The sequence below is a fragment of the Haematobia irritans genome, chromosome 2 (genome assembly GCF_050003625.1).
Source record: "Haematobia irritans isolate KBUSLIRL chromosome 2, ASM5000362v1, whole genome shotgun sequence".
NCBI classification, from domain to species: domain Eukaryota; kingdom Metazoa; phylum Arthropoda; class Insecta; order Diptera; family Muscidae; genus Haematobia; species Haematobia irritans.
Genome location: NC_134398.1, coordinates 178,759,202 through 178,773,777, shown reverse-complemented (window position 1 = coordinate 178,773,777; position 14,576 = coordinate 178,759,202). Strand labels below are relative to the sequence as shown.

Sequence of the window (14,576 nt, the reverse complement as noted above, 5' to 3'; positions counted from 1 at the left end):
GCATTTATGATTCATTCATTGAAAATTTTAGTCATTTCTACAAGTTTTCGACTTAGCAGTGAGTATCAGTGAGCCTACAATTTTGGAAAAATGTTTGTCTAGTAAATAAAATTTTGCAAAATTTTCTACAGAAACAAAATTTTGACTAAATTTTCTATAGAAATAAAATTTTGGCAAAATTTTTTATAGAAATCAAATTTTGACCAAATATATAGAAATAAAATTTTGAATTAAATTATTATAGAAATAAAATTTGGCAAAATTTTTTTATAGAAATAAAAGTTTGAAAAAATTATCAATAGAAATACAATTAAAAAAAAAAATTGTGTAGCAAACAAAAATATTCTATAGAAACAAAATTTTGACTGAATTTTATATAGAAAAAAATATTTGTATATTAATAAAATTTGGAATACATTTTTTATAGCAGTGAGTATCAGTGAGCATCAGTAAGAAAAAAAATTTGAGAAAATTTGCTATAGAAATAAAATTTGACAATTTTTTCTTATAGAAATAAAATTTTGAAAAAATTATCAATAAAAATACAATTTTAGAAAAATTTTTATGTAGTAAATAAAATTCTGCAAAATACTCTACAGAAGCAAAATTTCGACCAACTTTTCTATGGAAATACAATTTTGACTAAATTTTCTATAGAAATAACATTTTGACAGAATTTTCTATAGAAATAAAATTTTGACCAAATTTTCTAATAAAAAAATCTATTACTATAAAATTTTGGCAATATTTTCAATAGAAATAAAATTTTGACTTAAATTTTTATAGAAATAAAATTATCAATAGAAATAAAATTTTGAAAAAATTTTTGTTTAACAAACAAAATTTTGCAAAATTTTCTATAGAAATAAAATTTGGCAAAATATTCTATAGAAACAACATTTTGACCAAATTTTCTAATAAAAAACTCTATAACTATAAAATTTTGGCAAAATTTTCTACAGAAATAAAATTTTAACTTAAATTTATAGAAATAAAGTTATCAATAAGAATAAAATTTTGAAAAACTTTTGTGTAACAAACCAAATTTTGCAAAATTTTCTATAGAAATAAAATTTTGCAAAATATTCCATAGAAACAAAATTTTGACTCAATTTTCTATAGAAATAAAATTTTGACTAAATTTTCTATAGAAAAAAATATTTCTATAGTAATAAAATTTCTAATAAATTTTTTATAGAAATAAAATTTTGACAAAATTTGCTATAGAAATAAAATTTTGACAAAACTTTTTATAGAAATAATATTTTGACAAAATTTTCTATAAAAAACAACTTTGAAAAAATTTTCTATCAATGTACCACATATGTATATGGCCTTAAAATAAAATTAAAAAAAAATAATTTCGATTGTTCGAAATATTTCAAATAAATTGATATGGGCATTAAAAAGGATCGATCCAGCCCATCTGCTAGTCAAACATTCTAGGAAACATAAAAAGATAGTCGTAATTGGAAGTTGATTTTAATTTACAATCATGCTGTACATTGATCTAATGAATAACGCAATGGAAACTAATTTGCGTAAAAACTAACTTAGCTACAAAAAATGTGAAGTGATAAATTTGGTTTAGCCGGAGTCGGAGTCGAGCAAAATTTTTACGACTCTGACTCCGACTCCGACTCCAGCAAAATCTTCAGACTCCGACTCCAAGACTCCGACTCCGACTCCGACTCCGGCTCCACAGCCCTGCTCTTCACCATGGATTGCGTAGAAACTTCAACTAAAGGGTGATACGGTCAAAATTTGGTCAAGGAGAAACGCGTGTAAATCGGTGAAATCGTTTATTTAAAAAATCAAATTAAATTTCGTTTTCAAGTTCAATTAGTATAAAATTCAGGAAAAATATTCAGTTAGGCTTTCGCTTTTCCAAATCCGAATTGCCGGGCCTCACGCTTGACACCTGCCATAAGATTTTGTACAGCCACCTTGTCCACCTTCTTCGCCGCAGAAAGCCAGTTTGCCTTGAACTGCTGCTCGTGCTTAGCAGTTTTTTTGGTCTTCTTTAGGTTCCGCTTGACAATAGCCCAGTATTTCTCAATTGGGCGGAGCTCTGGCGTGTTGGGAGGGTTCTTGTCCTTGGGAACCACCTGCACGTTGTTGGCGGCGTACCACTCCATGGCCTTTTTACCGTAATGGCAAGATGCCAAATCCGGGCAAAACAGTACGGAACAACCGTGTTTCTTCAGGAAAGGCAGCAGACGTTTATTCAAACACTCTTTCACGTAAATTTCTTGGTTGACAATCCCGGAAGCTATGAAAATGCTGCTTTCCAAGCCACAGGTACAGATGGCTTGTCAAACCAGATATTTCTTCGGGAACTTTGACAGTTTTATGTGCATGAAAATATCTGCTACCTTTCCCCTTCCTTTTGCCGTATAAAACTCCTGTCCCGGAAGCTGCTTGTAGTCGGCTTTGACGTAGGTTTCGTCGTCCATTACCACGCAGTCAAACTTCGTCAGCATCGTCGTGTACAGCCTCCGGTATCGCGCTTTGGTCGTCGTATTTTGTTTATCATCGCGATTTGGAGTCACTACCTTCTTGTAAGTCGATAGTCCGGCTCGTTTTTTGGCTCGATGCACGGTTGTAGACGATCTCGGAGAGAGAGGTTAGGGTTTCGCTTGAAACTACCGGCAACTCTCTTTGTCGTCTCAGCGGCTTCCCGTTTTCGATTTCCCCCCGATCCAGACTTCCTGGCTGTCGACAAACGTTCCCCAAACACTTTAATTACATTTATAACGGTTGATTTGGCAACTTTTAGCGATTTTGCCAGCTTTGCGTGCGAGTAGCTCGGATTTTCGCGATGCGCGAGCAAAATTTTGAAACGCTGCCCTTCTTGCTTGGACGGCATTTTGACAACTGAAGAGTGAATTCCAAAATAGGAGCAACATTCTACACACACATACCTTCAAAATGAGGGGTGTTCAGGTTTTTTAAATGCAAAATTGAAAGAAATACGTCAAGTTTATATTGACTAAATTTTGACCGTATTTCCCTATACAGACGGTCATCCACAATTAAATTACTTAGGTTGCGGCCGATGGCAAGGCATCTAAAAATTTCTTAACATAATCTTCTAAATTGTAAGTTAGTTCATGCTGGATATATAGAAGACAAAAGAAAGGTCGATTAAATAAGTGTATATTCAGTTCTTGACCGGTATATATAGGGAAGAAATAATTACAAACCGATATGAACTTTTGTGCTATAATTAAAAAATATGGGGGTCGCTTTATATGGGGGTTATATAAAATTATGAACACGAGTCTACTAAAAATGACAGATTTTTTACTGTTTGGTAGATTGGTAGAATTTTTGATGTTGTGGAAGATTTTGCAAAATATTCCTTTCCAACTATGAAATGCTTCATAAATATTCTATAGAAATAAAATTTTGAGAAAATTTTCTACAGAAAGAAAATTTTGACAAAATTTTCTATAGAAATAAATTTTTGACGAAATTTTGTATAGAAATTATATTTTGACAAAATTTCCAAATGACATAAAATTAAAAAAAAAATTCTATAGAAATAAAAAAATGCAAGTAGAGGATGCTGATGAGGAATGTGGTAATTCAGAAACGTGCGTCCATCCAACCATCTTGCAGTCTATAGGGATTTGTCCAAATAAATTTTACAAACATTATTTTCCTCTGTTGGTTAAGCTACACTTGTAGTTTAGTCAATGCATGGTTTTAAGCTGAAATCAAAAAACAAAAACAATTTTGACAAAATTTTCTATAGAAATATAAAATTTTGACAAAATTTTCTATGGCAATAAAATTTTGGTAGATTATTTTTGGCTCGAGTGACAATCGTGATTTTTCTGTGATCAGTTTATTTGGGGGCTATATATAATATAGATCTATACGGACCAGTTTCGGCATGGTTATTATCGGCCATACACTAGCGAAATGTACCAAATTTCAACCGGATCGGATGAATTTTTGCTCCTTCAAGAGGCTTCGGAGGTCAAATCTGGAGATTGGTTTATATGGGGGCAATATATAATTATAAACACATATGGACCAATTTTGGCATGGTTGTTAGAGACCACATACTAACACCAAGTACCAAATTTCAACCGGATAGGATGAATTTTGTCCTTCAAGAGGCTTCGGGGTAAATCTGGAGATCGGTTTATATGGGGGATATATATAATTATTAACCGATAAGGACCAATTTTGGCATGGTTGTTAGAGACCATATACTAACACCAAGTACCAAATTCCAACCGGAATGGATGAATTTTGCTTCTCCAAAAGGCTCAGGAGGTCAAATCTGGGGATCGGTTTATATAAGGGCAAAATAATTATGGACCGATATGGACCAATTCTAACATGGTTGTTAGAAACCACATACCACACCACCAAATTTCAACCGGATCGGATAAAATCTCTTAGAGGCTCCGCAAGCCAAATCTGGGGATCGGTTTATATGGGGGCTATATATAATTATGGACCGATGTGGACCAATTTTTTCATGGTTTTTAGAGACCATATACCAACACCATGTTCCAAATTTCAGCCGGATCATATGAAATTTGCTTCTCTTTGAGGCTCCGCAAGCCAAATCTGGGGATCGGTGGGGCTACATATAATCGTAAACCGATGTGGACCAATTTTTGCATGGTTGTTTGAGTCCATATACCAACACCATGTACCAAATTTCAAACGGATCGGATGAATTTTGCTTCTCTAAAAGGCTCAGAAGGTCAAGTCTGGTGATCGGTTTATATGGGGGCAAAATAATTATGGACCGATATGGACCAATTCTGACATGGTTGTTAGAGACCATATACTAACACCACGTACTAAGTTGCAACCGCATCGGATGAATTTTGCTCCTCCAAGAAGCACCGGAGGACAAATCTGGGGATCGGTTTATATAAGGGCTATATATAATTATGGACCGATATGGACTAATTCTGGCATGGTTATTAGAGACCATATACTAACACCACGTACCAAATTTCAGCTGGATCGGATGAAATTTGGTTCTCTTAGAGGTTCCGCAAGCCAAATCTGGGGATCGGTTTATATGGGGGCTATACGTAAATGTGAACCGATATGGCCCATGTGCAACACCATCCGACCTACGTCACTTGTGCCATGTTTCAAGTCGATAGCTCGTTTCGTTCGGAAGTTAGCGTGATTTTAACAGACGGGCGGACGGACGGACATGCTTAGATAGAATCAGAATTTCACCATGACCTAGAATATTTACACTTTATGGGGTCTTAGAACAATATTTCGATGTGCTGCAAACGGATTGACAAAGTTAATATACTCCCCATCCTATGGTGGAGGGTATAACAATAAAGGAAATCTAAAGCGGGCCGACTATATTATACACTGAAGCACTTTGTAGAACCACATTTTCGATACCATATCAAATCCGTCAAATGGATTGGGTTTGTCGCAAATACATACATTTAAATCTGACTGGATCTGGACAAAATTTGTTAGACTTCTAAAAAAAATTGAGACTTAATTTAAGTCACCTAATGCTCTGCGGTGGAACACAATGTTGTTAAAAAAGTATCGGAAACATTTAAATCTGGAGCAAATTTTAGGTAACTTTGCAAATGTTTATTTATGATTTATCGCTCGATAGCTATGCATTAGAAATATAGAAAAATATAAGTCATTTTTACAAATTTTCGACTAAGCAGTGGCGATTTTACAAGTAAAATGTTATATTTTGTCTATATTTTGCCGAAATCAGAAAAACATATACATGGGGCTATATCTAAATCTGAACCGATTTCAACCAAATTGAGCATGTATAGCCAGAATGTGAATTCTACCTCCTGCCCACAATTTCACTTAAATGGGATTACAAATTTGACCTCTGTGATCATATGAGTATAAATCGGACGAAAGATATATATGGAAGCTATATCTTAATTTGAAGCGATGTCAACCAAAATTTGCATATACATCGAGAACATTAATTCTATTCCCTGTAGAAAATTTAAAGCAAATCAGGTTAAAACTCTTGCTTCTATGGCCATATAAGTGTATATCGGCCAATAGATATACGACGGCACTTCGGAAACTTCTTAGCCTAGCACAAAAAGCACGGTATAAACAGAAACAAGTAAGCCGTAAGTTCGGCCAGGCCGAAGCTTATGTACCCTCCATCATGGATTGCGTAGAAACTTCTTCTAAACACTGCCATCCAGAATCGAATTACTTAAGTTGCAGTAACGCTTGCCGATGGCAAGGTATCTTAAAACCTCCTAACACCATCTTCTAAATTGTATGTAAGTCCATACGTGGTATATATTAAATCAAAAAAGATCGATCCAATACGCATATAATTCAGTTTGACAAAGTAGACATAAAATTTTGACAAAATTTTCTACAGAAATAAAATTTTCACAAAATTTTCTATAGAAATAAACATTTTGACAAAATTTTCTATAGAAAGAAAGTTTTGACAAAAATTTCTACCGAAATAAAATTTTAACAAAATTTTCTATAGAAATAAACTTTTGACAAAATTTTCTATAGAAATAAAATCTTGGTAGATTATTTTTGGCTCGAGTGGCAACCACGATTATGAACCGATATGGACCAATTTTTGTGTGATTGGACCAATTTTGGTATGGTTGTTAGCGACCATGTACTAACACCACGTTCCTAATTTGAACCGAATCGGATGAATTTTGCTCCTCCAAGAGGCTCCGGAGGTCAAATCTGGAGAACGTTTTATATGGGGGCTATATATAATTATGGACCGATATGGACCACGGTTGTTAGATACCATATACCAATACCATGTACCAAATTTCAGCCGGATCGGATGCAATTTGCTTCTCTTTGAGGCTTTGCAAGCCAAATCTGGAGATCGGTTTATATAGGGGCTATATATAATTATGGACCGATGTGAACCAATTTTTCCACGATTGTTAGAGACCATATACCAACACCATGTACCAAATTTCAGCCGAATCGGATGAAATATGCTTCTCTTAGAGGCTCCACAAGCCAAATCTGGGGATCGGTTTATATGGGGGCTATATATAATTATGGACCGATGTAAACCAATTTTTGCACGGTTATTAGAGACCATATACCAACACCATGTACCAAATTTCAGCCGGATCGGATGAAATTTTGGTTCTCTTTTAGGCTCCGCAAGCCAAATCTGGGGATCGGTTTATATGGGGGCTATATATAATTATGGACCGATGTGGACCAATTTTTGCACGGTTGTTAGAGACATATACCAACACCATATACCAAATTTCAGCCGGATCGGATGAATTTTGCTCCTCCAAGAGGCTCCACAAGCCAAATCTGAGGGCCCGTTTATATGGGGGCTATAAGTAAAAGTGGACCGATATGGCCCATTTGCAATACCATCCGACCTACATCGATAACAACTACTTGTGCCAAGTTTCAAGTCGATAGCTTGTTTCGTTCGGAAGTTAGCGTGATTTCAACAGACGGACGGACGGACGGACATGCTTAGATCGACTCAGAATTTTACCGCAACCCAGAATATATATACTTTATGGGGTCTTAGAGCAATATTTCGATGTGTTGCAAACGGAATGACAAAATTAATATACCCCCATCCTATGATGGAGGGTATAAAAAGTTAAGTGTTTTGGAAACTTCCATCTCTGTTATGAACACATGTTAAATTTTGTTTCGATCTGGCAACTCCTTCATATAGAAACAGGTGTTCAAAAAAGACGCATCCGAATTAAAGTACGAGTTGCTTGACCACCCACCTTATTCTCCTGATTTAGCTCCCAGTGAGTTTTACTTGTTCCCAAATCTAAAAATATTCCATACTGGCAAGCGTTTTACCTCAAATGAAGATGCAATTACAGTTGTAAACCACTATTTTGAAGACTTTGAGAACAACTACTTCAATCAAGGGATAGATATGCTAGGAAAGCGTTGGACTAAGTGTATATGGGAGCTATATGGGAGCTATATCGATTTACACCAAATTCCGGAAACCTTACGACATCATAAATTGCACTCCTTTGTAAAATTTAAAGAAAATCAGACTTGGCTTCTGGGACCATATTGGTAAATATCGGACGAAAGATAATTTATGGGAGCTATATATAAATTTGAACCGATTTCTTCCAAAATCAATAGGATTCTTTTCTGACCCAAAAGACATACGTTTGCAAATTTGAAGACGATAAGACCAAAATTGCGACCTAGAGTTTGATCACAAAAAAGTGTGTGCAGACAGACGGACATGCCTAGATCGACACAGGGGCCGATCCTGAGCAATATTGCCGAAGACACCTAATGTCTATCTCGTCTCTTTCTGGGTGTTGCAAACATATGAACTAACTTACACAGTATGGCACAGGGTATGAAAATAACCATTTTAAATCTGAATTTCCTAATTCTAAGGACAAAAAACTTCATTGAAATGTTAATGGACTTCGCATTCATATTTTAACATAAACATAAAATTATTGTACTTTAGACAATATTATAATGTATATAATTTTAATAGCATATAATATTACAGAATAATTAACACAATATTAATATAATTATCATATATTAACAACAATCATAACACATGTTTTGAGAAGCCATAATCTGATTAAAAATTATGTTCATATTTTATGACACTCATAATCCCCAATTAGTAGTCCTTTTTGTTGGTTTAGTGATTAACCAATTCAACTTAACTCATAGTGAAAGTTAAATTTATGATAGATGTGAGCAATAAACTATAATCGGTGAAAGCAAAGGCAAGGTGTTTTCCTATCAACATTAACGATATCCGCCCATAAAATCTTGATAACAGCTTTTGGTGATATTATCGTCATAAATATGTGGAAAATTAACTCAAAAACTTAAATAATCCATAAAATTATATGTATATTAAAATTTTATGCATACTTTTATGGGCACTTGGAATACTATATTTAACAAATGCTTTTTGTTGCAGTACATAACCATTTCCTAGAGGTTCGTGCTCTCAGTAGAAATATTGTTCCTATGCTATCCATTTAAATTGCTTAATGTTTCCGGATCTACATATACGTGTCTAAATGTCGAAATGACTTTTTTCTTTAATGGTCCCAAAACACCACCTACTTAAATGCACCTGTACACGACATGGGAACTTAATGGCATATGTGACACCATAATCATGTAGTGTGTAATTTTATTACATAGTGGTTAGAGCATGCAGAATAACCGGAGGGTGTTTATTTCCTTCAGGGATATTAAAGATGATTATTTTTATGAAACTATTCATGTACATATGAGTCAACTACAATGAATAAACCTACAATTATATGTGGCTAGACCAAATCTTAGGTATCCTGCACCATAAATTTCAACCAGATCAGATGAAATTTACTACTCCAAGAGACTCCGGAGATTAAATCTGGGTACCGGTTTATATTGGGGCTATATATAATTATACTACTATCACGAACGAAATTTAAACCGGATCCGATGAAACTAACAACCCCAAGAGGCTGAAAAAGTCAAATCTGGAGGTCATTTTATATAGGGAATATTATAAAGGGAATATTCTGAAGGGCACGCACCAAATTTCATACGGACCTGATAAAATGTACACCATCATGAGGCTGTGGAGGTGAAATGTAGGTCATTTTGTATGGATCAATTAATGTGGTGATGATGAACCGATATGAACCAACTGTGGTGATGATGAACCGATATGAACCAATTGTTGTTGTTACTTTGCGTACTAGGTTAGGTTAGGTTAGGTGGCAGCCCGATGCATCAGGCTCACTTAGACTACGTACTAAATTTAAACTAGATCCGATTAACTTTGCTATCCCAGGTGGCTCGGGCAGTCACACCTGCGGATCGGTTTATATGTAGGCTATATATAATATAAACCCGATCTTTATGAAATTTACTCTTTCAGAGCCCCGGAAGTTAAATCCGCCGACCGGTTTATATTGTGGCTATATATAGTTATGGATCGATTTGGACCAATTTTTGCATTGTTTTTAGGGGGCATACACTTACATCGCGTATTAAATTTCAACCGGGTGAGATGAAATTTGTCCCTCCTAGAGACTCTGGAAATCATATCTAGAGGAAATCATATCTAAAAGGTCCAATATTCTATCGAAATAAAATTTTGATAAAATCTTTTATAGAAATAAAATTTTGACCCAATTTTTTATAGAAATAAAATTTGGACAAAATTTTTCATAGAAATAAAATTTTCTATAGAAATAAAATTTTGATAAAATTTTTTATAGAAATAAACTTTTGGCAACATTTTCTATAGAAATAAATTTTTGACAAAATTTTCTATAGAAATAAAATTTTGACAAAAAATTTTATGGAAATAAAATTTTGACAAAAATTTCTATCGAAATAAAATTTTGACAAAAATTTCTATCGCAATAAACTTTTTGACAAAAATTTCTATAGAAATAAAATTTTGATAAAATTTTTTATAGAAATAAAATTTTGACAAAATTTTTTATAGAAATAAAATTTTGATAAAATTTTTATATAGAAATAAAATTTTGACAAATTTTTTTATAGAAATAACATTTTGACAAAATTTTCTATCGAAATACAATTTTTACAAAAATTTCAATAGAAATAATATTTTGATAAAATTTTTTATAGAAATAAAATGTTGACAACAAATTTATGGAAATAAAATGTTGACAAAAAAATTCTATAGAAATAAAAATTTGACGAAATTTTTATAGAAATAAAATTTTGACGATATTTTTAATAGAAATAAAATTTTGACAAAATTTTCTATTCAAATAAAATTTTGACAAAAAATTTTATGGAAATACAATGTTGACAAAAATTTCTATAGAAATAAAATTTTGACAAAATTTTTTATAGAAATAAAATTTTGAGAAAAAATTTTATGGAAATAAAATGTTGACAAAAATTTCTATAGAAATACAATTTTGACAAAAATTTTTATAGAAATAAGATTTTGACAAAAATTCTATAAAAATAAGATATTGACAAAAAACTCTATAGAAATAAAATTTTGACACAATTTTCTATAGAAATAGAATTTTTTAGAATTTTCTCTAGGAATAAACTTTTGACAAAATTTTTTATAGAAATAAAATGTTGACAAAAAATTTTATGGAAAAAAATTTTGACAAAAATTTCTATCGAAATAAAATTTGGACAAAAATTTCTATCGCAATAAAATTTTGACAAAAATTTCTATAGAAAAAAAATTTGTTAAAATTTTTATAGAAATAAAATTTTGACAAATTTTTTTATAGAAATAAAATTTTGACAAAATTTTCTATCGAAATAAAATTTTGACAGAAATTTCTATAGAAATAAAATTTTGATAAATTTTTTTTTAGAAATAAAATTTTGAAACAAAATTTTATATAAATAAAATGTTGACAAAAATTTCTATAGAAATACAATTTGACGAAATTTTTTATAAAAATAAAATTTTAACAAAATTTTCTATAGAAATAAAATTTTGACAAAAAATTTTATGGAAATAAAATGTTGACAAAAATTTCTATAGAAATACAATTTTGACAAAAAATTTTATAGAAATAAGATTTTGACAAAAATTAAAAATAAGATTTTGGCAAAACATTCTATAGAAATAAAATTTTGACACAATTTTCTATAAAAATAGAATTTTTTAGAATTTTCTCTAGGAATAAACTTTTGACAAAATTTTTATAGAAATAAAATTTTGACAAAAATTTCTATCGAAATAAAATTTGGACAAAAATTTCTATCGCAATAAAATTTTGACAAAAATTTCTATAGAAAAAAAAATTTGTTAAAATTTTTATAGAAATAAAATTTTGACAAATTTTTTTATAGAAATAAAATTTTGGCAAAATTTTCTATCGAAATAAAATTTTGACAGAAATTTCTATAGAAATAAAATTTTGATAAATTTTTTTTTTTGAAATAAAATTTGAACAAAAAATTGTATGGAAATAAAATGTTGACAACAATTTCTATAGAAATACAATTTTGACGAAATTTTTTATGAAAATAAAATTTTGACAAAATTTTCTATAGAAATAAAATTTTGACAAAAAACTTTATGGAAAATAAAATGTTGACAAAAATTTCTATAGAAATACAATTGTAACAAAATTTTTTATCGAAATAAAATTTTGACAAAATTTTTATAGATATAAAATTTTGACAAAATTTTCTATAGAAATAAAATGTTGACAAACATTTCTAAAGAAATAAAATTTTGACAAAATTTTCAATAGAAATAAAATTTTGACAAATTTTCTTTAGTAATAAAATTTTGACAAAATTTTCTATAGAAATAAAATTTTTCAACAATTTTCTTTAGGAATAAACTTTTGACAAAATTTTTTATAGAAATAAAATTTTGACAAAACATTTTATGGAAATAAAATTGAAATAAATCTTTAGCCAAATTAAAAATAAAAGTTTGTTTTTATGGAAATAAACTTGTGACAATTATTTCTATAAAAATAAAATTTTGACAAAATTATCTATAGAAATAAATATTGACGAAATTGTCTAAAAAAATTTTTTTTTGACAAAATTTTCTATCAATATAAATTTTTTTCACAAAATTTTCGATAGAAATAGAAATATTTCTATAGAAATAAAATTTTTTGACAAAATTTTCTATAGATATAAAATATTAACAAAGCTGTCTATAGTAATAAAATTTTGACTAAATTGTCTATAGAACTTAAAATTCGACAAAATTTTCTACTCTATTAAAATTTGAAAATAAAATTTGAAAATAAAATTTGACCAAACTACAAGTGTAGCTTAAGCAACAAAGGAAAAGTATGCTTGTCAAATTTATTTGGGCAAAATCCTATATACTGCAAGATGGTTGGATGAACAGCTGCTTCGGAATTACTTTCCTCATCAGCATCCTCTACTTGCAGCAAAACTATCAACCAATTATCAGAATAAATTCGGATATTTCACTAAACCCTAAGTAAAGTACACTTGATCCTCCCGAAAAAAGGCTTTTGATAGTCGGCTACTGCCCAAATTTTGACAAAAAAATTTATGGAAATAATTGTGATGCAATCTGCCAACTGACATAAATAAAATTTTGACAAGATTTTCTATAGAAATAAAATTTTGACAAAATTTTTAATGGAAATAAAATTTCAATTTTTTGTTAAATTTAATAGATTTGCGGTAAAATTTTCTTAAAATTGTTGTAGATTATTTTTGGCACGATTGGTAATCGTGATCGCAATGCGCCAACTGATACTACAAGATTCTAACGTGACCTATGTGATTGTGACATCCTTAGGCATTAGTGGAACCAGCATACAGTCAATAGACATTTGACCTTCAAAAAATTTGTTGGCATTGGATCCCACACAATTTGTCAATCGCTCAAAGAGAGGTTCAAGTTGATTGGTCGAAAGATATTACGACCAATCGAATGCGGTGCTTCGAACCACGTCTTAGACATCGAGACTGGTTATGAATCATGGATTTACACGTTTAAGCCCGAAAGTAAACCGAAAGTAGTCGATTGTATGGGTGTTCCAAGATGAGCCAAATCCAACAAAATTTTCCCGCTCACGAAGCAATTTTGAATGGTACTCAACCATCCTTATCCAGTTGTCTTTCAATAAATACCCGACTGACCTACTTCGATAATAAAAATTGGGTCTGAGACCAATATTTCGATGTGTAACAAATGGGATGACGAAGTAAATACACCAAGGCAAAAGAGAAAAAGATGGGGACTAAAACCAAAAAATGTACATTACTAGTACACGGCAATATATCCCTTGCCGACAAAAAAAAAACTGGTCCATATTAAGATAGGCGAAGAGGTTATGGTGTTTAATCAACAGGAAAAATTTCATAATTTATCGAACCACCTACGTACATTGTAACTAATTTTAGGTAAAGTGAGCTAATACACACACTCTTTCCATAGCAGTGACTCAGGGGTAAACTAACACACAAGTAAAATATTTATAAGATAAGAAAAGAGCAATATTTATACATATCTTATGATTTTTACCCCTCTACAAAATTTAAAGGCAAAAAAAATTGAATATCAAAACTTTTAGGGTATCTCCCTTTCTAACATTTTAATACAATTGTATGCGCCGGAAACACAGATTTGTTTTTCACCAAATCACCTTAGAACTTCTTTGTTTATTCACTGCCATTAAAAGTTTGTTTTACCTTATCTTTCTGTTTTTCCAAAAATTTTTACGTTTTTCTTTTTCAATCTTTGCTGTTTTTCATGTCTCCTTCTCTCAACTAATGGCAAAACTAACGTTTGTATTCTCTTTGCTGTGTTTTTCTCAACTATGCTTTCAGTGCTCATAATACTCAGGTGTATCAGGTAACACGGTCTGGACATGAACACTGTGACGTTACTGAGGGTATACTCCTCGATATCACCCCACTTATAGTCGATGGTCGAAAGTTGGTAACGCTTTACGATAAGGACCTTACCGAAGGAGTTAACTTGCTAATTGGTGAGTATAGTGAGTGAAAGAGAATAAATAACCAAACAAACACACGCACACACACACACGTAAACTGGTAACTAATTCAAAATCACTGAC

General features: G+C 31.2%; 1 protein-coding gene across 1 annotated transcript in view; it reads left to right on the top strand.

The window, feature by feature from the left end:
• Positions 1-14,576, top strand: part of wry (delta and Notch-like EGF repeat containing weary) — a 333,478-nt gene that overhangs the window by 220,177 nt on the left and 98,725 nt on the right. The window contains exon 4 of the mRNA XM_075296948.1: positions 14,326-14,486. Coding sequence (XP_075153063.1) covers positions 14,326-14,486 — 161 coding nt within the window. The remainder of the gene's footprint in view (positions 1-14,325; positions 14,487-14,576) is intronic.